The sequence below is a fragment of the Nycticebus coucang genome, chromosome 16 (assembly GCF_027406575.1).
Source record: "Nycticebus coucang isolate mNycCou1 chromosome 16, mNycCou1.pri, whole genome shotgun sequence".
NCBI lineage: Eukaryota > Metazoa > Chordata > Mammalia > Primates > Lorisidae > Nycticebus > Nycticebus coucang.
Window position 1 is genome coordinate 31,464,486 of NC_069795.1, and position 27,910 is coordinate 31,492,395.

Genomic DNA, 27,910 nt, shown 5'->3' on the forward strand with positions numbered 1-27,910 from the left:
TTCCTTGGGGGTGTTGGTCTATTCTGGTTATTCATGCTACCAGAGTTTTTCTGCTGATTCTGCCCCATGATTATTTTACACCGTTTGACTTTTCCCCTGGACCTTTGTTGAGGACCCGTACAATGCTACGGCCTGAGAGACTGGGGACCTTCCCTGTTTCCCCGAAAATAAGACAGTATGTTATTTTAAGGTGTGCTCCCAAAGATGTGCTAGGTCTTATTTTCAGGGGACGTCTTATCTTTCCTGTAAGTAGGTCTTATTTTTGGAGGATGCCTTATTTTAGGGGAAACAGGGTATTTGGTGTGGTGGGGCTAAGTGGTTCTGTCTTGTTTTCAGCTGGTCTCTGTTTGACCCTAGTGAAACATTTACTCTGGGTTGAAGCTTCAGCTATGGAGAAATACCAGCAATTAAGTCACCCTGCCCCCCAAAGGCAACAATTGGAAAAGGCAAATCAAACCTTCCTACAACCACACACCCATGGCACCGCTTGACTAGTCCTCAGGCGATTGGCTCAGTTCAAAAGTTCCAAATCAATTGTCTCAGTGAGCACCTGTCTCAGGTGAGAGAGTTTCAAAGGTCTCTGGGAACTGGATGGCAGGGGTATGGTGAAAACTCAAATATGACTTGCTCCAGTACTCTGTGAAGTCAGGACGACCCGCCCAGCAAATAGAGTAGCCTGGGAAGGTTGATGCTTCTTTCCCCACCTTGCACCTCTGTCATACCTAGTCACTGATAGCCCCCGCAGGGCTGTGACTCAGTTGCCTCCAGTGAGCAAATACTCCAGGGATTTGTACCTGACTGAATCACAAGGAAATCTGTATCTGCTCAGCCTGGCCACTGCACTCTGCCTTTATCCAGCAGGGGGTGGTGAGGCCTGACAACCTCGGGTGCTTGATGGAGGCTGGGGGGTGTTCACTCAGTTCCAGCCCCATCCCGATTGATGTTACTGACAGAACAAAACAACATTGGGGAGTTTGTTTCTGTCCCTGCTAAATTCCTCTGCAGAAGAGAAACTGTTTTGAGTTCCCAGAACCTGTACCTCAGGTCCTGTCTTCACTCCTGCAGGTTTGTATTCATAGCATGGTCAGTTGTAGCCTCCTGCTTTCCTTTGTCTATAGACTGGTGATCCCCTGAGGGCTGGGTACGTCTTAGGCTCAATAAAGCGGTCCTCTAGGTCAGCCCCATGCTGGGAATTTCCCAGGTCTGCAGGTGTGTTTTCTAGTCCCCGCGCTCCACCCAGGCCAATACCACTACCTTTACTCGCGGGGCCTGTGTTTCAGTCCCAGATCTGTTCTGCGGTGGTTGCCATCTGAGAAGATGCCCAGCCTCCTCTGGTTGCCCAGGAAAACAGGGGTTGTGGCTTCGGAATATCTGGCGGTGGTCCCTATTGTTGCCAAGAATGGCTACTGCTCTGTGCCTCAGGGCGATGCCGCTCCAATGTGGTTCCCTCTCAGCCAACTGTCATCTCCTCACTCCAATGCCACAGAATCCGCACTGACCAGCTGCAGTCCAGGCCCTGTCCACACCCCTTGAGAAATCACCCAAGAATCTGGAGTCCTGGGGGACAGGCCTCCAGACCTCAGAGTAAGAGTGGAGGGGAGTGCTGGGAGCTCAGAATTGCAGGTAGAGAATATATTCAGTTTTACACAGTTTTATGCCTGGCAGGAGAGCGCCATGGCACCCTAGTAGGGAGGTAGGTCCAGTTTTTAGAGGGTCTCTCCTGTGGAGTATAGTGGGAGGACTTTTGAACTCTGCTCATTTGTTTGTGGGGTACTCCAAGCCATTCTCATTGGTGAGGGGACTCCGAACAATTTGGTGATGGATTTTGTACCTTTTGTTTGTATCCTTTGGGTCACAGCTTGCCTCAGCAGGGTTGATGTGTGTTCTTCAGTTCTTCAACCTTCTCTCTTGGTGTAGCTCTAATCCACCAGGTTACTTGCTAAATTTCTGTCCTTTATCTCTCCTTCTTGATGGGAGCCTCTGTGGAAAGCTGGCTTCAATCAGCCATCTTGTCTCCACCCCCTCTCTTCCATAGCTCGGTTGGGGACAGCACCACTTCAGTCAGTGGGGAAAGTGGCTGGACCAATTCCAATTTTATTTTATTTTATTTTTTTTTTTTTGGTTTTCCACTCTTTTCTTTTCTTTTTTTTTTTTTTTAATTTTTTTATTATACCATAGCTGTGTACGTTAGTATGATCATGGGGCACCATACACTTGGTTCATATATCGTTTGACACATTTTCATCACATTAGTTAACATAGCTTTTGTAGCATTTTCTTAGTTATTTTGCTAAGACCTTTACATTCCACATTTACTAGGATTCACATATACCCTTGTAAGATACACCGCAGGTGTAGTCCCATTAATCCCCCTTCTTCCCCCTTCCTCCCCCCTCCCTCCCCTCCCTTTGCCCTTTCTCCCTATTCTTAGGTTATAACTGGGATATAGCTTTCATGTGAAGGTCCTACATTAGTTTCATAATAAGGGTGAGTACATTGGGTACTTTTTCTTCCATTCTTGAGACACTTTACTAAGAAGAATGTGTTCCAGCTCCATCCATGTAAACATGAAAGAGGTAAAGTCTCCATCTTTCTTTAAGGCTGCATAATATTCCATGGTGTACATATACCACAATTTATTGATCCATTCGTGGATCAATGGGCACTTGGGCTTTTTCCATGACTTAGCAATTATGAATAGGGCTGCAATAAATATTCTGATACAGATATCTTTGTTATGGTGTGATTTTTGGTGTTCTGGGTATATGCCCAGTAGGGGGATTACAGGATTGAATGGCAGATCTATTTTTAGATCTTTAAGTGTTCTCCATATCTCTTTCCAAAAGGAATGTATTAATTTGCATTCCCACCAGCAATGCAAAAGTGTTCCCTTTTCTCCACATCCACGCCAACATCTCTGGTCTTGGGATTTTGTGATATAGGCTAGTCTCACTGGAGTCAGATGATATCTCAAAATATTTTCTACAACAATAGCAATAAAAATGAATTCTTATAATATTTTACCTCATAGAGTTTTTAAGGAATAATTTTAATTTAACATTATCCTACAAATGCTTTAAAAGTTTTTAAATTCTATTTAAAACTCTATTTCATCTTTAATTTCTAGTATTAACTTTGGTAAGAAGTATAAATGTCTTAGTAACTGATTTTGACATTGCTTATTAATCTTCTGTGCTGTAGGTAGGCTTTTAAATTGCTGAGACTGTCTTGCACAAAACGCCAGGAAAACAACCACTTGATTGTCTTCCTTGCTCTTTGACAGCATTTATAGACATATCATCATTTGATTATAATGTTGGGGATAACATCTTTATCTTATGAAGATAATGTTTATTATTCCTTGGTAAAATGAGTTTCCAGGGTTTGAGAAGGTAGCGTATCCATCAACAAAGGGTTTCCTTCTGGGGATAGCCCTTGTTCTACTAGTCTCATCTTTCATTCCTGGCAACCTACTCCTTTATTCTATGCCCTCTAAGTGCTACATCACGTCACCAACAAGGGATGCTTCCCAGAAAGGGGTACTCAGCAATAACTGCTGAGTGTTAGAGTCTTAAACATCAATGATACTTTAATGTACCTTTGTCTTATGCACTCTAGTCTTTTTCCTTCATCAAACCATTTTCTTAATCAATCACCATGTTATATTGCATCTCTGTGACATGTTCATATAAATCATATAAAGCATTAGGAGGAAATGATTTAATTCAAGGACTATTTTGTTTGCAACCCTTGAATTTAGCAACAACAATAAAAGATAAACTATGCGAGTCACTTCAGTGCAAAATTCTAATATATCCATATTTAGAATGTTACCTGTCCATCTGCCATACTTCCTCATTCCTTCACTCCTTGTAAACAAGATATCTCTCAGTAGGTTTGCACTTTTAGTAAACTTACATTAGATAGATGGTTTAATAGAAGTTCTTTGAAAAATCTATATACTTAATTTGAAAGTATCTATTGGTCTTTGAGCTTGCCAAGAATAGTTCATTTCCTATTATCATTTCTCACTGTGATTGATACCCATCTGCTTGCAGAACTGCTAACTCAGAAGGTACTATGCCCTTCAACTATTTTGGAGTAAGGCCAAGTCAGAGCCGACCCTTTCAAAACTTTTATACTTAATTGATGGATGGCTGCCTCTAAGGATAACAGATTTTATGAAGCTCAGTAAATATAAACAGTTTAATATGAGTGAGCAAGTTATAAAATGCTAAACACTTCACACTTAAGTATTAAAACTGTCGGTGCAATATAAATTATTGAACAGAACTATCCAAAGACAGCTAAAAGATTTGATGGAATTTTTATACTGTGATTATCTGGGCTGAGTTAATGGTTATTAAAAGAGGATTAATCTACATTCATATTTGAGAAATAGCTTATCAGGAAATGGAATGAGGCTTGGCTGAAACATGAAAGTTTCCATTTGGAGTAGGAAAATGTGACCTACCAGAGATAGGCACTCTGAAAGCTTCCTCACCTCAAAATGTCAATTTACCACAGAGTCATGTTTTCTGCCCCTTTCTCCTTTATTCTGGCAGGCGTGAGATTAGGATTTATCCTGTCAGGTAATATTAGATGTACTTTGTCTACGATATATATAACCTTCAAAATCTCTCTACCTTATGTCTTTTATAAAAATTGCAATCAATTACAAATATTTCCTATAATTTCAAAACATTTTAGACTGTGGGATCAGTGGAACTTTTGGGAAACCTTGGTACTAGGTTAGAACTATTAATAAATAGTTTGAGCTATTAATAAAAACTTCTGTATGTTATTTTTTGAAAGTACTTAATTTCAGATGCTAGGAGAGCCTCCTGATTAAGATGCATAGCTATTTCAAATTTATCTCTGATAAGCACAAAGCTACTAACTGTTATTATCAAAAATGTGACAAGAACAAGATTGTCTGACCACCACTCCTATTTCTTTCAGCATCAAGGCAAACTTTCACTGAAATGAGACTTACCTCAAAACAGCTCTAAATTTTCAGTGTATGTTCCTTTTTACTACATGCTCACACACAAATTCACAAACGCAATGCTTATCAAAGCACCAGGTACAATTTCCATCTTAGGACTTCTAATTGTTCATGCCGATGTGTAGTTTGCCGTACCTCTCAAGGTCTCTTACAGCTGAGTTACTGTTGGTCTGCTTTCATAATGAAACAAATGTCAAAGTTTTGGAGCATGGGGTCTAAAATAACACTTGAAAAAGGGTTCCCCGTTTCCCCCTTGATTTGAAAACACAACTAACCAACACTATTGTGAGAAAACTCTTTTTCTTTTTTAATCGGACAGAAACATAACTAATGAAATATTCCCATGTATAGTGCATTTTGTATGGAGCACTTTAAGTTAGATATTTACATAATGTACCATAATTGTTCTCTTTGTATGCTTAGTATGCTAGACACAGAGATACATGTCTTCCTAAAAGTTTTGACACCCAATTAGCAGTCTAGTACTATTTGAAAGCATATTTTAGAGATGATAGGAACACAAAAAGAAAATTGCTATGTCCTGAATACTGAATATGAAATACTTTGAAAATTAAATCATTTTGTTCACAGCATGTAGTTCTCAAGTGCCATATATGGACCTTACATGTCAGAGGGCATACATTCTAATAGATCTGCAAATCTGTAATGAATGATATTTTTGATAAAGCTTTGAGTATTATAATACTTTGAACTTAACATGTTTTGAAGAATTGGCCATTGCTTAATATTTAAAAGTGCAGTAGAACTCAATTTTTGTGCCTCTGTTTCAGTTGCCCTCCTTCTCTTTAATATTATTCCTTGCTTTACTGGTAACATAAAATTTGTATGGGAAACAAAAATGAGTGTATAAATTAAGTAGAGCTATTTAGTTCTCACATAACTCCTAGCCAGCTCATTCAGAAGTATACACTGTGAGCCCTACTTCTTTGCATATTCTCTGTAATACTCACAGCATTATCTTAACTCTCTTTTAACAGAGTAAAACAATCTCTTGATCATCCTTTAGAAAACCACATCACTAAAAAGTCACATCCGATAAAAAAATTATTAGCTGTACTATTTTCACATTGTATGTGTGTGTCCTCTAATCAGGTCTTTGCTTAAATCTCCAGTGCTAAATATTTTGCATTAGTTTTTTCAGATTAATTCTTTTTTGGTTAAAAACATCTAAGGGATGTGATGTGGTACAGAGGCACTTCTGATTCCCGATTCCCAACATTTAAATGAACCTAGCTCCTCTGAGCACATGTCTAAAGCCTGTCCTGGGCAAATGCAAAGGTTATATCAGGATTGTTTTATAATCCATTTGACTGTGTCACACTTTATGGGGGCAAGATATGATTGCAAGAGGGACTTTACCTAACAATTGCAATCAGTGTAACCTGGCTTATAGTACCCTCAATGAATCCCCAACAATAATAAAAAAAAAAATCCATTTGAGATGTTATGTGTAAAATTGGTAAGGTAATATATTTCAGATACCAATAAAATTTTTTGAAAGCCTTGGTATACTTCACTGTCACATGAAGGCCCTTGTAATTATGATCATGCTGATTAATTATGGTGTCATAGGAGATAATATAGATGACCTGAAAGAAAGGACTGGTGAACTACATTTGGAAATTTACAAAATTTAAAGAGTAATCATATTCAATAGCCTAACCTCAAAAAACAAATGAATTATGGAGAATTATTAAAATTAAAAAGATTCACTGTCTGTATACTTTAAGTGACAAAATATTCTATTTGCTTAAAATATAAATCAATTTATTAAAATTTGTATTTATTTTCATCTGTATTCACCATGTAAAAAAAAATAACTTTAATAATTGTCTTCCAAAGATAGGGTATGTTGGGTTCACAAGTGTGAAAAGGTATTATTTCCTTCCTCTTCAGTGATTGAGCTAATCCCTGTAAATTTGGTCACAATTGCAAATTTATGGCAGTTTTACAATCCATACACTTCTTTTTTTTTTTTTTTTTGGTTGTTTGTTTGTATTTTTACTTTTTCTTTTATTATTAAATCATAGCTGTGTACATTGATATGATCATGGGGCATCATTCACTAGCTTCACAGACCGTTTGACACACTTTCATCACACTGGTTAACATAGCCTTCCTGGCATTCTCTCAGTTACTGTGCCAAGACACTTACATTCCACATTTACCAAGTTTCACATATACCCTTGTAAGATGCACCGCTGGTGTAATCCCACCAATACCCTTCCCTCTACCCACCTACCCCCTCCCTGCCCACCCTTTCCCCCTTCCCCGTATTCTTAGGTTGTAACTGGGTTATAACCTTCATGTGAAAACCCTAAATTAGTCTCATAGTAGGGCTGAGTACATTGGGTACTTTTTCTTCCATTCTTGAGATACTTTACTAAGAAGAATATGTTCCAGCTCCATCCATGTAAACATGAAAGAGGTAAAGTCTCCATCTTTCTTTAAGACTGCATAATATTCCATGGTGTACAAATACCACAATTTATTAATCCATTCGTGGATCGATGGGCACTTGGCCTTTTTCCATGACTTAGCAATTATGAATAGGGCTGCAGTAAACATTCTGGTACAAATATCTTTGTTATGATGTGATTTTTGTTCTTCTGAGTATATGCCCAGTAGAGGGATTACATGATTGAATGGCAGATCTATTTTTAGATCTCTAAGTGTTCTCCATATCTCTTTCCAAAAGGAATGTATTAATTTGCATTCCCACCAGCAGTGCAAAAGTGTTCCCTTTTCTCCACATTCACGCCAACATCTTTGGTCTTGGGATTTTGTGATATAGGCTAGTCTCACTGGAGATAGATGATATCTCAAAGTAGTTTTGATTTGCATTTCTCAGATGATTAAAGATGATGAGCATTTTTTCATATGTCTGAAGGCTGCACACCTGTCTTCTTCAGAGAAGTTTCTCTTCAAATCCCTTGCCCAGCCTGTGATGGGATCCCTTGTTCTTTTCTTGCTAATGCGTTTGAGTTCTCTGTGGATTCTGGTTATTAAACCTTTGTCGGAGACATAACCTGCAAATATCTTCTCCCATTCTGAGGACTGTTTGCTTGCTTTACTTACTGTGTTCTTGGCTGTGCAGAAGGTTGTTAGTTTGATCAGGTCCCAGTAGTGTATTTTTGAAGCTGCTTCAATTGCCCGGGGAGTCCTCCTCATAAAATACTCACCCAGACCGATTTCTGCAAGGGTTTTCCCTGCACTCTCCTCTAGTATTTTTATAGTTTCATGTCTTAAGTTTAAATCTTTAATCCAGTGAGAGTCTATCTTAGTTAATGGTGAAAGGTGTGGGTCCAGTTTCAGTCTTCTGCAGGTTGCCAGCTAGTTCACCCAGCACCATTTGTTAAATAGGGAATCTTTTCCCCACTGAATGTTTTTAATTGGCTTGTCAAAGATGAAATAACAGTAAGCAGCTGGATTCATCTCTTGGTTCTCTATTCTGTTCCAGATATCTACTTCTCTGTTTTGTGCCAATACCATGCAGTTTTGATCACTATCGATTTGTAGTATAGTCTGAGGTCTGGTAGCGTAATTCCTCCTGCTTTGTTTTTATTTCTGAGTAATGTCTTGGCTATTCGAGGTTTTTTCTGATTCCATATAAAACGAAGTATTGTTTTTTCAAGATCTTTAAAGTATGGCAGTGGAGCTTTAATAGGGATTGCGTTGAAATTATATATTGCTTTGGGTAGTATTGACATTTTAACAATGTTTGTTCTTCCCAGCCATGAGCATGATACATCATGACCAAGTCGGTTTTATCCCAGGGTCTCAAGGCTGGTTCAATATACGTAAATCTATAAATGTAATCCAGCACATAAACAAATTAAAAAACAAAGACCGTATGATTCTCTCAATCAATGCAGAAAAAGCTTTTAATAATATCCAGCATCCCTTCATGATCAGAACACTTAAGAAAATCGGTATAGAAGGGACATTTCTTAAACTGATAGAGACAGTCTACAGCAAACCCACAGCTAATATCATATTGAATGGAGTTAAATTGAAATCATTTCCACTCAGATCAGGAACCAGACAAGGCTGCCCATTGTCTCCATTGCTTTTTAATATTGTAATGGAAGTTTTAGCCACAGCAATTAGGGCAGAAAAGGCGATCAAGGGTATCCATATAGGGTCAGAAGAGATCAAACTTTCACTCTTTGCAGATGATATGATTGTGTATCTGGAAAACACTAGGGACTCTACTACAAAACTCCTAGAAGTGATCAAGGAATACAGCAGGGTCTCAGGTTACAAAATTAACATTCATAAATTGGTAGCCTTTATATATACCAACAATAGTCAAGTTAAAAAACAGTTAAGGACTCTATCCCATTCACAGTAGTGCCAAAGAAGATGAAATATTTGTGAATTTATCTAACAAAGGATGTGAAAGATCTCTATAAAGAGAACTATGAAACTCTAAGAAAAGAAATAGCTGAAAATGTTAACAAATGGAAAAACATACACTTCTAAACACCAAATTTATTTTCCTTAATTTTCTAGTTAGGTAATTCACTGTCAAAATTTGATCCAAACTAGTGGGAAGCTACTTAGAGATGTTATTTATCCCACTAATTATGGATACTCATATTCCACTGCAGAAAAATCAAGTAACTATGAATACAAGTTCCTCCTTCAGACTTTGTAGTATTTGAAATATATTACCTTTATCAGAGTGGAATCATTTTGGAGTCTGAATACATTTTGCTACAAAGGATTTGGATAAAGGATGATGGACCTAAATGATATTCACATCCTTTCCCTATCCTTGAAAAGCACTTTTGTGTTGAATTTGTACAATGAAAACTTTTTTTTTTTTTTGAGGCAGAGTCTCACTCTGTCACCCTCATTAACATGTGTGGTGTCATAGCTCACAGCAACTTCAAACTCTTGGTCTCAAGAGATCATCTTACCTCAGCCTCTCAAGTAGTTGGGAGTATAAGTGGCTGCCACAATGCCTGGCTAATTTTTTTATTGTTAGTAGAGATGGGGGTTTCACTCTTGCTCAGGCTGGTCTTGAACTCCTAAGCTCAGGCAATGCACCTACCTTGGCCTTCCAGAGTGCTAGGATTACAGGTGTGAGCTACTATGCCCAGCCAGGACAAGGAAACTTTAGATTTGAGGAAAGGGATTTACCAGCAATAGCTTTAATTGATGCTTGTTTGCTTGTTGGTATCCCCAATAAGTTCTATGTTTTATAGAAAACTTGAGCTTTGTAATTCACTAAGTCCAATTGAAATATATTCAGTATCAATTATTTGAAAATTTCATTTTTTGTGAGAAGCATGCTATTTTCTATTAATTATAGTTTGTGTCTAGTATAATTGTAACTGTGTAACTCTTAGTGGCTTATGAGGGTCTCTAGAAGGATTTGTCGTGGTGAAAAAATACTTAGTTAGTAAGTTCTTGTTTCTTTTGTTTCAATGAAAGGCTATAACCTGTTCAAACTATACTGTTTCAATTTCTATTATGAGTGTTTTTGCCTTCTGCCTTCCAATTAGGATACCTTATGTTACAAGTAAAATCCTGATTTGGTGAATCTATATTAATGCTGTGCTGATATTCCAATATCACTATTTATACTAGTTGTAACAATGTTTGACATGTAAATATAAATTGCTGCTTTAACTTAACCATACATTTGGATGGAAGAATTTTGAAATGTACTATTAAAATTGTAGCAAACGATGGCTTTGCCTTGGGCCAAACCACTGCTTGTTACTCTCTGTACAATTATGTTAATTATATTTTGTTAAAATTCCCAGAGGCTTCAACTCTAAACTAAGGGCCAATGTGTAGTTATTAATTGTAATTAATATTGACTACTAGTGCATGTATGTCTTTTTTTTACAGTTACTTTTCAAAGAGGTGATGGAGGACTAATGAGTAATGGAAGGTATGCTAAATATGTTCTTTTTATTATGATTTTTTAATCAGGACTGGGGAAACTCTATAGTAAGAGGCTATTATTGTAATAAATAATCACTTATAAGTCTAGAATTCTAGGAGGAATTAAATGGCTTACCACAAAGTTTAATGATCTATCTGTTGTGCACTGTAGAGGAATCAAGTCCAGATGTTTCATATCTCCCAGATGCCCCTGAAGAAATTAGTAGTAAATATCACAACGAATGTTTTCATTTGTTAGCAGGATGTTTATTGCATTAATTAGACATTAGCAAATGAAGTTGCTGTTGTTTAAGACTCCTTATTGGCTCTCACTAAATTGCTGTGAGTGAACAGTTACACATAATCGATCACAAAGTAAATGATTCATGGATGATGAATAGGCTGTAGATTGATAGGACTGGATTCCGCAACTTGGGATACTCAATTGAAATTGATAAAAGCTGATAAACTCATATATCCTTATCTATTTTCCCTTTGCCAATATGGAGATTTTAATTAGACTCTGGTAATAACTTCCAATCTCCCATTTAATCAATATTTTAGCAAAAAGAGATTAAGTTTAATGAGACCTAGTGGATGTAGCAAGAAAGCAGTTGGAGCTTCTTATTGCAGTTTCCATAGAAACACATGCTTCTCTTAGGGATTGCGCCAGAAGGGGTCTATCAAACAAAAAAAGTACAATGATTATAGATGTTCTGTTTCTTTGTAAATATGCTGGTAATCTGGAAAGGAATCAGAATCCCATCTTTTATATTAAAGAAGGGAGTTCTTTATTAAATGTGATGTGAAGGAAGTTTTCTTCCTAGACTATACTCACATGCTGGATCAGATCACAAGTTAACTTTTATAACCTTAAAACAGAAACATACCCATAATATTTTACAACTTAGAGAACTTGGAAATGGGCTATTTTTGGAACAGTATCATTAATTTCTTTCAAATTCCTTGCCTCTAAATCAAGCATAATGGCTCATAACAAGAGTTACATCCTAGGAGGGACAGATACGTATGGGATAGGAAGGAATTGAAGAAGGACTAGCTGAGAGTCTTGGCAATGGGTAACAGCGAGCAGTCACTTGGAGCCATTGTTCCCTTGAGGTGCTGATTTATCATCAAACCCTGTTTTGGTATCCCACAATGTTACTGATTCCCGCCACTTTCAGGGCATGCACCTGAATTCATTTGGAAGTCAGCAGAATCCCAGGCAAGGACTCTCTGTTTCCATCATTGAGGCTGATCTAGATATATCCTTAATGAACTACTGAAGTTTCTTTATTTTTGCGAGGCTACACATTTTAATTTGAAGTCTATTCAACTCTTCTTAAGTTTGTAATGTAGGAGACAGATGTCAAAATTTTGTGTTGAGCCCCATGTGCTGATTTCCATCCATTTTCTCTTTTAGCCGTCCAGGTCTTATAAATGCCGGTGATCCGAGTTATCCATGGCTTGCTGATTCGTGGCCTGCTACGAGCTTGCCAGTAAACAATAGCAATAGTGGCCCGAATGAGATTGGAAATTTTGGCCGTGGAGGTAAGTCGTGTTTTTTAAATTACTGCCATTTATGTGTGTGTGTGTGTGTGTTTAATGGATTTCCTAGATTTTTTTAAAAGAGGTATTACAGAGTATTTTCTCTCATCATTAAAATTAATGAAGCAAAGTGCAGGTATTAACAGTGCTATACATTTGCTAAATGTTTTAATATAAAACTATGTGTTTACCTACTTTTAGTAAAACCAAGATTTTAAGGATGTCATTGCTAACCTAGAAGATGAAGATACATAACACATTTCGTTTTCAGGAATTTTAATAAAAGTTTACTAAAATCAGAAGTTATGTTTCCAACTAGGGTTTTTGATTTTGAAATAGATGTGTTCACTTCTCTAAATCTCATTTGATGTGTATTTTTTGAGTAATTCCTGTGTACTTGGCATTATGGTAAACAATAAGAATGTGATACTGGCATAAAAAAAAGATGGTTCTTATCCTTCTATAATATATCATGTAAAGAGCACATAGTCAAGTTCATATGGTAACCATTGAGAGAGAACTTTTCTGTAGCTCCATAACTATGGAATCTATAGCTTGATAACTGGTTTCCAAAATGAAAGTCAAAAAGGTGCTTAGTGGCAAACACATAAAAGCCTCTAATATTTGGTGCCAGAGGCTAGGTGCAATGGTGCATGCCTGTAATCCTAGCATTTTGGGAGGTCAAGGGGGGGGAGGATCACTTGAGCTCAGGAGTTTGAGACCAGCCTGAGCAAGAGCAAGACCCTGTCTCTACTAAAACTAGAAAAATTAGTCAGGCATTGTACATCGTAATTCCAGCTACTCAGGAGGCTAAGAAAAGAGGATTACTTGAGTGCAGGAATGTGAAGTTGCTCTGAGCTGGGGTGAAGCCATGACACTCCAGCCTGAGCAATAGAATGAGACTCTGTCTCAAAAATGATAATAATAATAATTATTATTATGATTATTATTATTTGGTGCCAAAGACCTCTTCATACATGTTTTAAAAAAACAGACCTACTGTACATAACTACCACCTCTTCTTGACTTACCTTTTCATGCAGTTTGTGAGAGAGAGCTGGGTTTAAGGAAAGATGGCAGAAGAGCATCTTTTGGCTTAGCAGGTATATAAGAGTTTGCCAATAGTAGAAGATTGTGCAGATGGTGAATGGATATTAATTGACTTACTACTTCCTACGTGGGAGGGCTGTCTGTTGGGAGTTGGAAAGTTCTATGAAAGGAATAGTAAGTTAGTACCTGAAGGAGGGATAGGAATTGATCAAATATATGAAAAATCTGTATAGAAAAGAAATTATCATATTTTAAGGTCTGAAAATGGGTAATGAACATATTTTGGAATGAATGTATTTCCTAATGACTTAACTATAGTGAGCCAGAAGAAAGGCAGAAAAAGAGCTTAGTCAGAAGTCACTGATAGAGTTTTAAAGAAGGCAATGCTAGGGTACAAGTGCTATTTTAAGTTGTCCAAAGTGCTCATGGGTGGAACATGGAATAACAGTTTAAAAAAAAAAAAGTTTTAAGATAGTGGAAAATTTGCTCTAATAAAGAAATCAAATGATTTGAAGACCTCAAGTCCTATTGAATTGATGCTTTCAGGAAATTCATTATTAAGGAATGTACTACAATTAGATTCATTTTAACTTTCTGTTAGTAAATAGGGTATTTTTGAGTGATTTCCATTTTTAGATTCACTTAGTTTTTGTCTTCTGAAAAGGGACAGTAAGAGTTTAAGAGGGAGGTGGCAGTTGTGAATTATAAAGCATCGTGCAAAGATATTTCAGCACAGCAAAATGATAAATGGACTGATTGATATTCAGTGTTGTTCCTGTAGTTTAATTTTATTCTTGCTGTGTTACAACATGAAACTATAATTCTCTAGTTCTAAGAGTTGATAGCATAAATTAAACTTACCAATCACTGAGACTGCTTTATCTATAGTCAAATCTGGCTGTATTGTGAAAATGACTTATTCATGAAAATTTTCCTTTGTTATCCAAGAAAAAAGAACACATTTACTACCATCAATTATTCTCCATTTCTGGAGTTATGAAATCTAAATCAGGCAAGTTAAAACTTCAGACAAATATACTTCATAGTCAGGATAGTATAATTTGGAAATTTTTACATCTATTCAGCAGTCGTATTCCATATCTTTTGGGATAAAGTAGAAAGAGAAGTTTTCATCCACAATTTGTAGATTCAGTCTTATAATTCATTGCTTCTGTAAAGTACTAACACTTTCGTTGATTCTAAAACAGAGTGAACAACTGAAAGCAATTCTCAGGAGAAAAATGTCCCAAACTTCTCATTCCTGGAGGAAGACAATGGTGTGTGGGGGGGATGTGTTAAGCAGTGAGACGTGAAGGGCGAGCGGTGGGCCTGCCTGTCACTTAGGCTGACAGCTTGGCTACGGTTGTACATCATCTGCCCTTCACTGCGTCGTGAAGCCCATCTCAGCTGAAATGCAAACATGCAGTGTGACATGCTGATTTTTCATCTTCAGTCCTGATAGTTTTGGGCTTGCGGAGCACCGTTAAATTGTTTCATTTCCCTATGATCACCACAGATGTGCTGCCACCGGTTCCAGGCCAAGGGGATAAAACAGCAACGATGCTCTCAGATGGAGCCATTTACAGCAGCATTGACTTCACTACCAAAACCACATACAACAGTTCCAGCCAAATAACACAGGCCACCCCGTATGCCACGACACAAATCTTGCATTCCAATAGCATCCATGAATTGGCTGTCGATCTGCCAGACCCTCAATGGAAAAGCTCAATTCAGCAAAAGACAGATCTGATGGGATTTGGCTATTCTCTACCTGATCAGAACAAAGGTAACAATGGTGAGTCAGGTTCTTGTGTCCTGAGAGTTATTTTCATATCATATGTGCATGAGATAGAAATTAGTATTTGTTGTTTGACGTAGTGATTCATTACCAGGTTTACTGCCTCAACTCAGAAATGTACTGGCATGTATCAGTAACTTGGATAATCCTCACCGCCACCTCCACCACCACCGCCACCACACACCACACGATCGCTTTCATTTTAACTCTTTTTCAATATAACGATCAGCAATCCATCTCTACTTCCATTAGGACAGGGTAGACAAAACATTCCTCCACTCTCCCACGACATCCGCTTCTGAGTTGCTAACTGCATGTTCTGCATGGGCTTGTGCTGTGAACTAATCACATGATGCCACTATGACCTCTGCCCTTTAACCCTTAGCCTTACTTTACATCCCTGACTACCGATTGGCTGAGGGATTGTCTAATAGAATGCCACACAACCAGTCTCAGGATTTCAGCACCACCAGCTCTCACAACAGCTCAGAGAGGAGTGGCAGTCTCTCAGGTTGGTCTCATCACAGTAAGGAGAAATATTTGTTTGTCACCAGCATATGACCTGTGTTCCTAACAACCATGAAGAAATACTGAATCACGACTCACTGTTAGGCATTTATCTTTCAGATGGTAATAACAGTGTATGCTAATGAAGTCATGCTTTGATGGTGGGGAGGGAGTATAAAAATCATTGTTGCCATTTTTGTACTAATTGTACAAGGATATATTTAAAGAAAAATTGTTGTGTTATTAAACACTATTCATCAAAGAGCAGATAGGTTTGATCTGCTTTGACTCTATTTAAGAGTAAAGAGAACTTTATAATATAAAGATTGGAAGTCCTTTCCATGTCATAGACACCAAATGATGAATTCAAATAAATTGAAAATGATTTCGTTTACCATTTGTTAATAGTCTTCATAAAATATCATGATATACTACACTAAATAAGAAAGCTAATATGAGAAATTATTATTACTATATAATTTCTAACAATATCTTGATATTGATAATTCCTTCACATTATCAATTTAATATATATTTGAGATGTAATGATCTACAATGTGAGTAAAACGGAGAGGTTATAGAAGATACACTCTAATTTATAAACATAATATTTATAGTGTATGGCCAATGATTTTATCTGCATTGTTAACTTATTCCATCACCCTACTTGCATAATTTGTTCATATTAATTATATGCTATCTGTATGGATTTTTTTTTTTTTAATTACAGGTTACCACTAAAGGATTATTGTCTATCATGATCTGTCATAGGCTAGTAGGCATCAAGACTCTAAAGAGTTAATTTTTTTACATCTTTAGGATAATAGTTACTAAATTACTTTTCCTCAGGAGATACAACCCTCTCAGTCTAAAAATGTTAATGCTCTCCCTTCCCTCTCTAATGAGCCATTTGCTCTTCTTGCCTATTGGTAGGATTAGATGCATTATAGAATCCAAAATATTTTAAACACCTGTTTTGAATTTAAATTGACTTAATAATATAGGGAAATTTTTAAAATGACCTTATATGCCATTTACACTGTCATTCATTTATAATATGACCTACAATTGTCCTGAATAATTAAAAAGTAATTTATTCAGGGCTTTCTATTTATTGCATCAGTAAAGATCTGTAAAACATGAAATATAGAAAAAGAAATCTATATACGCTGAGCCATTAATTAAATAAGACCTTTTTATAAATTTTTATTAAATATTCTGTATAGTTGATTGTCACCAAATTTCAAAAGTTATCTTTTGAGTAATTGTAACTAGGAAATGATTCACAATGGTGCTTATTGCTTTTTTGAATCTATTAATCTCCTGAGTGACATATATATGTGTGCGTGTGTGTATATATATATATATATGAATCCTATTACCTACTTCATCTACATTTGAATACAAAATTACTTAAATTGATGGTAGAAAGCATTCTTTAGTAGGTGAAAGTGAAGTGATTATTCACCTCTTAGTTCAGTCCAATTGAATTTAACATTACAGAGATTTATTTTATTCTTATAATCCTAGATGTGTATACTTCAGATTCATATTTCATATTAATATGCCTTATAGATCGCTAATCATATAGTACTATAAGATTTTCTTAATTTGTGCGCAATGATATAACCAATTTAAAATAATCACAATGCGAGTCGGACATTTCCAAATTATGTAAGTAAATTTATTACTCTCTTTGAAATACTTTTAGAATGCACTCATAAGTTATTAGTATTTCTGTTGCAAATCCAACCATTAAAAATATACAAGAAAAATCGGATGTTTCAAAATAGTACTGCAGTCATACTTAGCTACAGATTAAAACGTGGTATGTATAGCAACATTAGTAACAATAACTAAATCTTTTAATACACTATTTTTTAAAATGTGTAGTTTTAATTTTTAAATTAGTCATTTTCATAATTTTCTTTACATAAAAGTCATTCATTAGGCATAAATCTAAAAATACTTACATTTGGATGGAGTTGAAGTGATAAGGGTCAAGTATGCTTGCAAGTCATCAAAATTATGTTCCCTTTCAACACATGTCCAGACTATTCTTGCCTTAAAATTACTACAGGTTCTTCAGCTGCAAGTAACAGCAACAGACTGGTTCACTTTGCTCAAGACCCAGATCTTAGGGAGAGAATCTTAAGTGCCTGAGGTTCTGTTATATACTCACCATCGTGTTAAGAGCATACCAACTTAGCTTAATGCCAGGTGAAGGCGGGTGTGTCAATTAATGAATAGTCCTTCCCAGACTGCCCACAAGGAAAATTCAGAGATTTCCTCCCCAAAAGGGAAAATGCATGGTGGATGTAAATCTCTCACAGAGTCGCTCTATGAATAAGCTGTTTCCAAAACAAAACATTTTTTAATCTGTTGTTTGGAAGGGTAGGTAATGAATGAATAGTTTCTTCTACATTAAAGACAAAAATTACTGAATTAAATTCATGCAAGTTTATTATCCTTATTCTGAGAGTCAGGCTGTGTCTGGGATACTCATTGGACCTGGGGAGATTGGGAGGGAGAAGACCTTACAAAATAATGGATCCGGGTTTTATCTAAGGTAGAGGAGTTAGAAAAGAGCAAAAATGGGCAGCACCTGTGGCTCAGTGAGTAGGGCGCCGGCTCCATATGCTGAGGGTGGCAGGTTCAAACCCAGCCCCGGCCAAACCGCAACAAAAAAATAGCCAGGCGTTGTGGTGGGCGCCTGTAGTCCCAGCTACTTGGGAGGCTGAGGCAAGAGAATCGCGTAAGCCCAGGAGTTGGAGGTTGCTGTGAGCCGTGTAACGTCATGGCACTCTACCCAGGGCGGTACAGTGAGACTCTGTCTCTACAAAAAAAAAAAAAAAAAAAAGCAAAAATGACTGGCCTTCATGGAGCATTTTGTACATTCTCAGCAGTTTATATGCATTATCTTTTGCAGCCCCCAAAATAACTGAAAAAAGTGGTAACTTTACAACTATTTTACGTGGCTGGCAACAGAAGCTATATTTATTAAGTAACTTATCAAGTTGTGAGGAGCTAGTATTCAAACACAGAAATCAAGCCCTTATTCTCTTAAGCAGAAAATATCTGGCCTCCTTCCTTTCAGTACCTTTCCTTCTATCAAGTAAGAAGTAAAAGGAATGGCGAAGGCAATTGGTTTGCAAGGATGCACTTTTAAACATGTGTGTGTGTACGTGCCACACCAACATCATATACACTTTTATAACTGGTAATAGTGTATATGTCTAGTGTAACAGTTTTATCAATTTTTGATACTCAAATTTGTTATTAATAAGGTATATGATATCCTGGTTGGCTGATACAGGTTAGTAATTTTTAGAGAAAAGGATATGGGTGGATTTCTAATTGTATACATATATAATTAGGAAAAATACATTCTCAGCACTTTATATGCATTATCTTTTGCAGCCCTCAAAATAAATGAAAGAAGTAGTAACTTTGCAACTGTTTCACATGGGCGGAATATATATATAGCTCTGTAGCAAATGTTTTATTCTCTCAACTTTTAGTTCCAGAAAGATAAGTCCAAGGGGATCAATAACCTTCTTTGTAGATGTAGTTACGAGCTTCGATGGAGTGATAGAATTTAGGTTCCCCTAAAACATCCTTCATTATTCTGCTCAAGAATCACTCATTTCTTCATCAAAGTATGGTCCATTTTTGAGGAAGAAGCCTTATCTATTTAATATTGAAAGAGTAAAAGTAAAGCACTATACAAATGATAGATTTAATTTTTTTATTTCATTAAGCTTCATGTATGGTTTCCATTAAGCTACCCAGACATGGTTCATATGTTTCAGACTTACTTTTAGCTTATGCTTCACGTATAAATTCATCTGTATCACAGTAGTACTGAAAGTAATTACTGTATTTCCATTAATCTTTCCCCCTTTTTGTACTCGTATGAAATGTTATGTTAAGCAGCTGAGAACTGTTCTCGCTATATACAAAAATAATTGTAGCATTCATTAGTTAGAAAATCTATGAAATATATCCTTGCAAAGATTTACATATATTCTCCAGATTGTAGTTGATTGATTTTTTGTCAGTTACTTTTGAGAGAAAAATGTTACTCTCCTGGATTAATTAAATTGAGTAAATTCTAATGAAAAAGTTTAGCCTGTATCCTTAGACACTGCATTTTCCGCTGAGAGAGATTATGCAAAAGAACATTATAAGCGCACTAAAATCTGACATTTAAAAGAATTTGTTATGGGCCATTATTTCTTCTAACAATGAAAATGTAGAGGCAGCAGACATGAATAAATCAATAAATGTGCTTTTGACATAGCAGCCATGTTTTTGGTTTATTCAGCTCTCTTGTTAATGCATTTGGAAAGAAACAATATTATTTTGAGTGATTTATAACAATGTTTTTCTGATTGTATCCTTTCATTGTTTATAACTTTTAACAATTGTAAAATATTGATTCTAATGTTGTGAAATGTAAACACATCTTCTCATTTTATATATCGTGTTTCTTCTGATATCCAGCATTTTTGATAAAAGCATTATTATTTTCAGGTGGGAAAGGTGGAAAAAAGAAGAAAAATAAAAACTCTTCTAAACCACAGAAAAACAGTGGATCGACCTGGGCCAATGTCCCTCTACCTCCCCCCCCTGTCCAGCCCCTTCCTGGTACAGAGCTGGAACACTACGCAGTGGAACAGCAAGAAAATGGGTAAAAGTATTTTATATACCAGCAAAATGACTAGGGCTGTGCTATCTTCTCTATTGTTCACTTCTATCATTATCTTGTGTTTTTTTATTGTTTTCTCTGCCCCCTACCACTCTGTTCATTGCATTTTCCCCCTTTTATTGTTTGCACTGTCTATATATTTTTAGCTGATAAATACCAAACAGCACACATTGAGGACTGAGAATCCTTGGCCTTCAAGTGCCTTAGATTGTCTGCAATCATGATAATGCAGCCTCCATTTATAATATTGCTTGTTAGTTTGAAAGCAAGTACCCACAGCTCTGTGAACTAAAGAGCCACTCCTGAGAGGGGCTGAAAAGGGAATTAAATAACCTTCTGCAGCGTCCTGCACATTTCTCTAATGACTTGATGTCTGGCCATAGCAGGGCGCCACTGTAGAGCGTCATCACAATGGGATAATTGTAGAGACCTGGCCAGTGGGTAGAACTTTAATCATCAGCTCTGATGGGAATTTAGGGGCCAGAACAATAAAAGAGGTTCAAGCCAATGCATGCTCTGTTACAAAACCTTTTTAAGTTAGAAAATTTCCTTTGAGGGCCATTAAATATGACCAGTTTCCTTATTCTTTCCTAAACATCTCTCAAGAGTTAGTTTGTTTTCCTCTATTTAAGCGTTGAGTGACTTTAAACATAACAACGCTGATACTTTTTATTCCCTAATTCCACAAAAAAGCAGGTCAAAAAAAATCATGCTCAATCTTTTTTCTATTTTAATAATTCAAATGCCTTGCCTTCCTTATAATTCCCAGGCCCCTATTTATTTTCACTGAGTCTTTACGTAACTTAAAAATGGAGAATAAGGCAGTTTCTCTTTTCACATGTTTTTCTTTACTTAGAAATATTTAGGTATTAAAACATGTCCGCTTATTTCAATTAAAGTCGTATTTACTGTCTTTTGAAATAAAGGTCATATCTATGCTTATCTATTTTTTCAAGATTTCTTTTTAAATAATTGCTGCCTTTGGGCTTTCCAGATTAATTTTTTTTACTGTAAGTTTCCAGGTCATAACATTTGCTATTTTTCAAGGACATCATTTGTCTTTTCTTCTTGTTATATAATATATACACACAAATGTGCACACATACATGTGCTGTATGTGTATGTACATACATGTCTATATGCACAACACACATACACAATATTTTTTCTCTCCCTCCAAAGAACTTCATTTTCCTTGTAGTGCTCATACATATGCATATCATTTTACTTTTAAAAGAAAATGTACACATCTGAAATGAGAAATGCATACGCTCTGTCTTAATTTTATGCTCTGTCTTTGTCATGTAGCTAAGCAATGGGACTTAAAAAAAAGCCATACATGATCTTAATTTATATGAATGACATAAATGTGTCACTATTACATGAATCCTAAGTAAAGAAAAACTGCAGATGTGCATCTCACAAGAAAAGATTATTACTAGGCTTAGAGATCTGTGTTTTAAAGCCCACAGTCAGAAAACTGGGAAACGGAACTTGTAAAATGGGAAGAAAAAGTAATGCTGTTAAAGCTTTATATGCATGAAGAATTGAACTCAGATCACATGAAAATCAGGGGTAATTTGGAGTCCTTTCTTTCTTCTTTTCCCATTGAGTCTACTTAAAAAATACATAGACTGTAAAAAATACATAGACTGTAATAATGCCTATTACCCATTGAAATATTAATAAAAATAATTCAATCAACATAAATACTAAATTTCTCACTTGATTTTGTTGCTCAGTAGTTGAATTGGTAATTTTCACTTGAATGAAATAATACATGTTGGTGCATAGCTTTATTTTTTGACTTAAAGTATTTTCCAAATATTAGATATAAAACATAAATTATTTCTACATATTTTAGAATTGCTATTTTAATATTCAGCCCAAATGCATGATATTAGAAATCCTTTTATAAAAAAAATTTCTAAAAAATTCATTTTATATTTTGGATAGGTAAAAAACACTTATTTTTACTATATACATATATATTTGTGTATATGTCTATTGTTGAAGGTCTTTGTGGCATGTAGTTCAATTCTTATTTACCATGGAGCACCTATTTGCCTTATGTGCCTAGTATGTGCTGAAAATATTAGCATTTTTACCAAAATTAGTGGTTAGGTCTTAACTAAACAGTAATACAATGATATTTAATTTTCTTATTCATTGAGCTCAGTTTTCTAATGGCGGATACTTGAAAATTATTATTTCAACTGTACATAATAAAAAAAGTACTTAAAGTCAATATGACAGGAGCTAATAAAAATAGATTGGGGTGATTATGTCCATTTCTTGACTTTTTTTTATAGTTTTGTGTTTCCTAATTTGGAAACCTGAAGATACCAAAAAGGAGAGATGATCGAGTACAGATTATACTCTATGGTTCACAATATTAACATTAAGTATTTTATAGAAAATTTTTCTAAAAAGTTTGTATATACCTTAATTTGAAAACTTCATAATTCAGACATTAGATTTGCTTGATATACAAAATTAAAAACTTCAGAATTTATTTTTTGCTGTTAATAGTTTTTAAAATTTTTAATCATCAAAGATTCTGCAGTTGTATTGTTTGGGGTACTATACTGTTTTTATTGTTGTTTTAAACATAGGATAATAAAGAATTTATTCAACTGAAGTATTTTCCAAGTACTTAAAAAGTTCTAGGAAGGGAAGAAGCAGAGACTAATGAGACAAATACTTACTCAAAAAGGGAGATTCGATTCCTGACTCAGGGAGCTTCGAAAGAGGCAGAGAGGGACCAGACACCAGCTCCCGCCTCCCTCTTGACACACATACACACACACAGTTTTGTATGAGGAACAAAAGTGAGAGCTACTAAGCAATGTGACAAAACCATACCTTACCTACTGAAAGGAAAATCACATCCGGTGGATAAGCCCGAGAAAAGCTTACATGTGTAAGAAGTTGAATTTATATTTTTATTTATTTTTATTAGTATTTAACTTTTTTCTCTTACTAAGTTGTAATTCAAAGAAGTTGAGTTTTGAGGTAACTATTGAATTGTTTATTTACAAACAATAATACCCAGATTTGAGTGGTTGTTGAAGGCCAGGCACTGAGCCAAAAAGGACAAACGTTACTAAGAAATCGTCTTTAACTTGCATTGATGTATGTATTAGAATAGATTGTTAACCAACAACTACGAAAAAATATAACTATTGTCACCATTTGCTCAGAGAACAATTTCCCTGACAAAAGACAAAAATTAAAAATAAAATAGAGATTGACAAATAGACCCATTAGTCTTCCTTTTGAAACCCCACACTATTTTAGTTGAAGTTGTTTTTCCTTTATTTTTCACAATTCTTGAACTTTACCCCCCTATTGCAGCACTCATAGTGCACTTTGCTGCTCTGCATCCATAAGCAATTTCTACCTGCTGTATAAGGCTTGTTGAGTTTGAAACCTGTCTGCAGTAGGAGATCACAAGAGAGGGTGTCTGTATTTTTTGTTTGTTTTAACGTTTAAGCTTGTTTCTAAGAGCTTAGATATCACCAGTTTCCTTTCTAAGTTTTTCTTGTAACCTAATACTAAATATCAAAAGTTCTCAACTCATTGTCCAAATTAAAAAATATATTTAATTATTAATTCAACAATTAGCAATGATAGCAAATGTTTTCTCTCATCAATACCCTCTCTCAGCTTGACAAAATGAGTCAAAATGTATTAGTTCCTACTATAAATATAGTGCATTTTATCATTTTCTAATTTTTTAAATTTCATTGTATTATGGGTGTACAAATGTTTTTAGTTACATTGATCCGTTTGGTAACGCTTGAGTACTGTGAGTGCCGTAAGGGTACCCATAACTCAGTTAGTATTCAATGTACCTCATAGGCAGCTTTTTGCCCATCCTTCCCACCCCCCAACCCCCTCCTTGATTTCCACTGAGTTTTACTTCCCTCTGTGCACACGTGTGTTCATTGGTTAGTTCCAATTGAATAGTGAGTTCATTTGGTGTTTGTTTATTAATTCTTTAAATTCTTCACTTAAATACGTGAAGCATTCATCCAATGTAGCAGCCAGTATGGTACAGCCTATGGCTAGGAGGAGTGAGAGTTCTAAGAAATACCTGTATAGCTCAGTGATGGAACACCTTGGTGAAAATGGCATGGAGAGGGATTTAGCGCTCCTAATAAGCATGAGAGCTCCGAGATGAGAGCAGTGGTGAATCGGCAGTCTCTACACCTGTGGTGTTGAGAGGCAGGAGATCAGCCTTATATCAGGCTGGAGGAGCAGGCAGTCGAAGCATGCGCATTCTATCACGGACGCGCTTACTCTGACTCTGTCTCCTCTCCCGCCTGCAGAATGCCAGCACGGAGTCTCTCTGCTGAAGATTACCAAGCTCTGCTAAAGACTAAGATCTATCTATTCTAAGAAGACTGCTTTACTCTAAGACTCTCTCTCTCCTGCTAAAGTAGATAGCCCTCAGGCACGTAAGAGAAATTGTTTCTGAGCACGTAGCTTAGCGATCCGCATCCAGAATTTAGTTAAGCCAGCCGAGACCTGGCCAGTCCCGAGCCCTGAAAATCCAAATCATTCCAAAAGACATTAATTTATCTTTTTTATGGCTGAGTAGTACTACATGGTATACATATGCCACATTTTGTTACTCCATTCATGAATTTATGGGCTCTTGGGTTGATTCCACATCATTGCAGTTGTGAATTGTGCTGCAAAAAAACATTCAAGTGCATGTGTCTTTTTGATAAAATGTCTTTTCCTTTGGGTAGATACCCAGTAGTGGGATTGCTGAATCCACAGGTAGGTTCCTTTAGTTCTTTGAGGAATCTCTGTACGCTTTTCCACAGGGGTTGTACTGCTTTGCGTCCTACAGACGGCGGATGAGTGTTCTGCCCTCTCTGCATCCTTGCTAGCATCGGTAGTTTTTAGACTTTATAATAAAAGCCATTCTAATTGCAGTAAAGTGATATCTCCTTATAGTTTTAATCTGCTTTTCCCTGATGATTAGTAATGTCAGGAATTTATTCATGTTTATTGGCCACTTGTCTGTTTTCTTTTGAAAAGCATCTGTTCATGTCATTTTCCCATTTTTTTGAGTTTTTTGTTTGTTTCTTGCTGATTTTCTTGAATTCTTTGTAGAGTGTAGTTATTAGCCCTTTATCAGTAGTAACTTCCAAATATTTTCTCCCATTCTGTAGATTGTCTGTTTGCTCTGTTAATTATTTCCTTGGCTATGTTGAAACTTTTTAATTCAATCAAGTCCAATTTATTTACTTTTTTTGTTGCTATAATTGCCATTGGATATTCATCATAAATTCTTTGCCTAGGATAACACCTGGAAGAGTTTTTCCTACGTTTATTTATTTCTAGAGTTCTTATGGCTTTATGCCTTACTTTTAAGTCTTTTATCCACCTTGAATTATTTTTTGTTAATAGTGAGAGAACTAAACAAAAAAGAAACAAACAAAAAATATAAAGGAACAATAAAACAAAACGTTGGTTGGTTCTTTGAAAAGATAAACCAAATAGTATAGACCTCTTACTAGGAATAGGAGAGAAAGGACCCAAATAAACTCAATCAGCAATGAAACAGAGGTATTAAAACTGATAGCACAGAATTATAAAATATCACTTATCAATACTATGAATGTCTCTATGTACATAAACTTGAAAATGTGGAGACAAGTTCTTGGAAACACACAATACCCCAAGGCTCAATCAGGGACTGGGACCCAGTTTTATTCTTCAGAGTGTGAATATCCAGTTTCCCCAGAGGAGTCCTACTTAGTGAATAGGACTTCTTTTCCCCAGAGGATATTGTTTGCTTTGTCAAATATCAGCTGGATGCATTTGGATGGTTTTATATCTGGGTTCTCTGTTCTATTCCATTGGTCTATGTCTCTATTTTTGTTCTAATACCATGCTGGTTTGTTAACCATGAAGTCTGGTTATGTGGTGCCTCCAGATTTGTTCCTTTTGCTTAGGTTTGGTTTGTCTATTTGGGCTCTTTTTTGGTTCCAAACAAAGTGTAAAATTATTTTTCCAGATCTGTGTAATAGACATTTGTATTTTGATAGGGATTCTACTAAATCCACAGATCACTTTGACTAGTATGAACATTTATCAATGTTAATTCTACTAATCCATGAGCATGACATGTTTTTCCGTTTGTAATTTCTTTCCTTGGTATTTGGAAGCACTCATTGTAGAGACCTTTCATTTTCTCAGTTAAGTTTATTCCTTGGTATTTCAGTTTCTTTGTAGCTATTTAGAATGACTTTGAGATTTTGATTTGACTCTCAGCTTAACTGTTATTAGTCTATAAAAATGCTACTGATTTTCATACATTAATTTCATAACCTGAGACTTTGCTGAATTTATTTATCAATTCCAGTAGCCTCTTGGTGGAGACTTTGGAGTTTTCTAGATATAAGATCACGCTGTTAACAAAAGGGATAGTCTGAGCTTCTCTTTCCTGATTTGGATAACCTGAATTTTTTTCTCTTGCCTGTTGCTCTGGCTAGGACTTCCAGCACTATGTTAAATTGAAGCAGTGACAGTGGGCAGTTCTTAGTGAGAATGATTTCAACCTTTCCCCCATTCAGTGTGACACTGGCTTTAGGTTTGTCGTATATGGATTTTATAATTTTGACGTATTATCTTCCTTTGACTAATCTGTTGAGGTATTTTATTATGAAAGGGTGCTGAATTTGGTCAAATACTTTTTCTGCATCTAATGAGATGGCTTTGTTTCTGTGTATTGGGGGCATCACTTTTATTGATTTCCATATGTTGAACCACACTTGTATCCCTGGAATGAAGCCCATTTGGCCATGGTGCATGATGTTTTTAAAGTGATGTTGAATTTGGTTTTATTGTTTCTTATTTAGGATTTTTACATCCATATTTATAAGGGATATTGGTCTGTAGATTTCTTTTTTGTTTGTTTTTCTTGTTTTTTGTCCTTTCCTGCCTTTAGTATTGAGGCGATATTCACTCTGCAGAACAAATTGGGGAAGATACCCTCATTTTCTATGTTACAAAAAATCAAAATTTATTCCATGTGAGTATCAGTTCTTTTTTGGAGGTCTGGTAAAATTCACTTATGAACCCATCATATCCAGTGCTTTTTATTAAACAGAAAAAAAATTCTGCTTAATTTTGTTGCTTGTTGTTGATCTGTTCAGGAGTTCTATTTCTTCCTGACTGAGCCTGGAGGTATTGTGTGTTTCCAAGAACTTGTCCATTTACTCTACATGTTCAAGTTTGTGTACATAGAGGTATTCATAGCATTTATAGGTGGTATTTTATATTTCTGTGCTATTGGTTTTAATACCTCTGTTTTATTGCTGATTAAGTTTATTTGGATCCT

General features: G+C 35.9%; 1 protein-coding gene across 12 annotated transcripts in view; it reads left to right on the forward strand.

The window, feature by feature from the left end:
• Positions 1 to 27,910, forward strand: part of ROBO2 (roundabout guidance receptor 2) — a 630,786-nt gene that overhangs the window by 568,984 nt on the left and 33,892 nt on the right. For 6 of the 12 annotated variants that reach the window (XM_053565141.1, XM_053565142.1, XM_053565143.1 and 3 more), the window contains 5 exons: positions 10,895 to 10,937; positions 12,354 to 12,481; positions 15,045 to 15,326; positions 15,715 to 15,840; positions 20,373 to 20,529. In XM_053565141.1, the coding sequence (XP_053421116.1) occupies positions 10,895 to 10,937; positions 12,354 to 12,481; positions 15,045 to 15,326; positions 15,715 to 15,840; positions 20,373 to 20,529 (736 nt within the window). The remainder of the gene's footprint in view (positions 1 to 10,894; positions 10,938 to 12,353; positions 12,482 to 15,044; positions 15,327 to 15,714; positions 15,841 to 20,372; positions 20,530 to 27,910) is intronic. The other 6 variants (XM_053565146.1, XM_053565144.1, XM_053565152.1 and 3 more) reach the window with 1 other exon arrangement.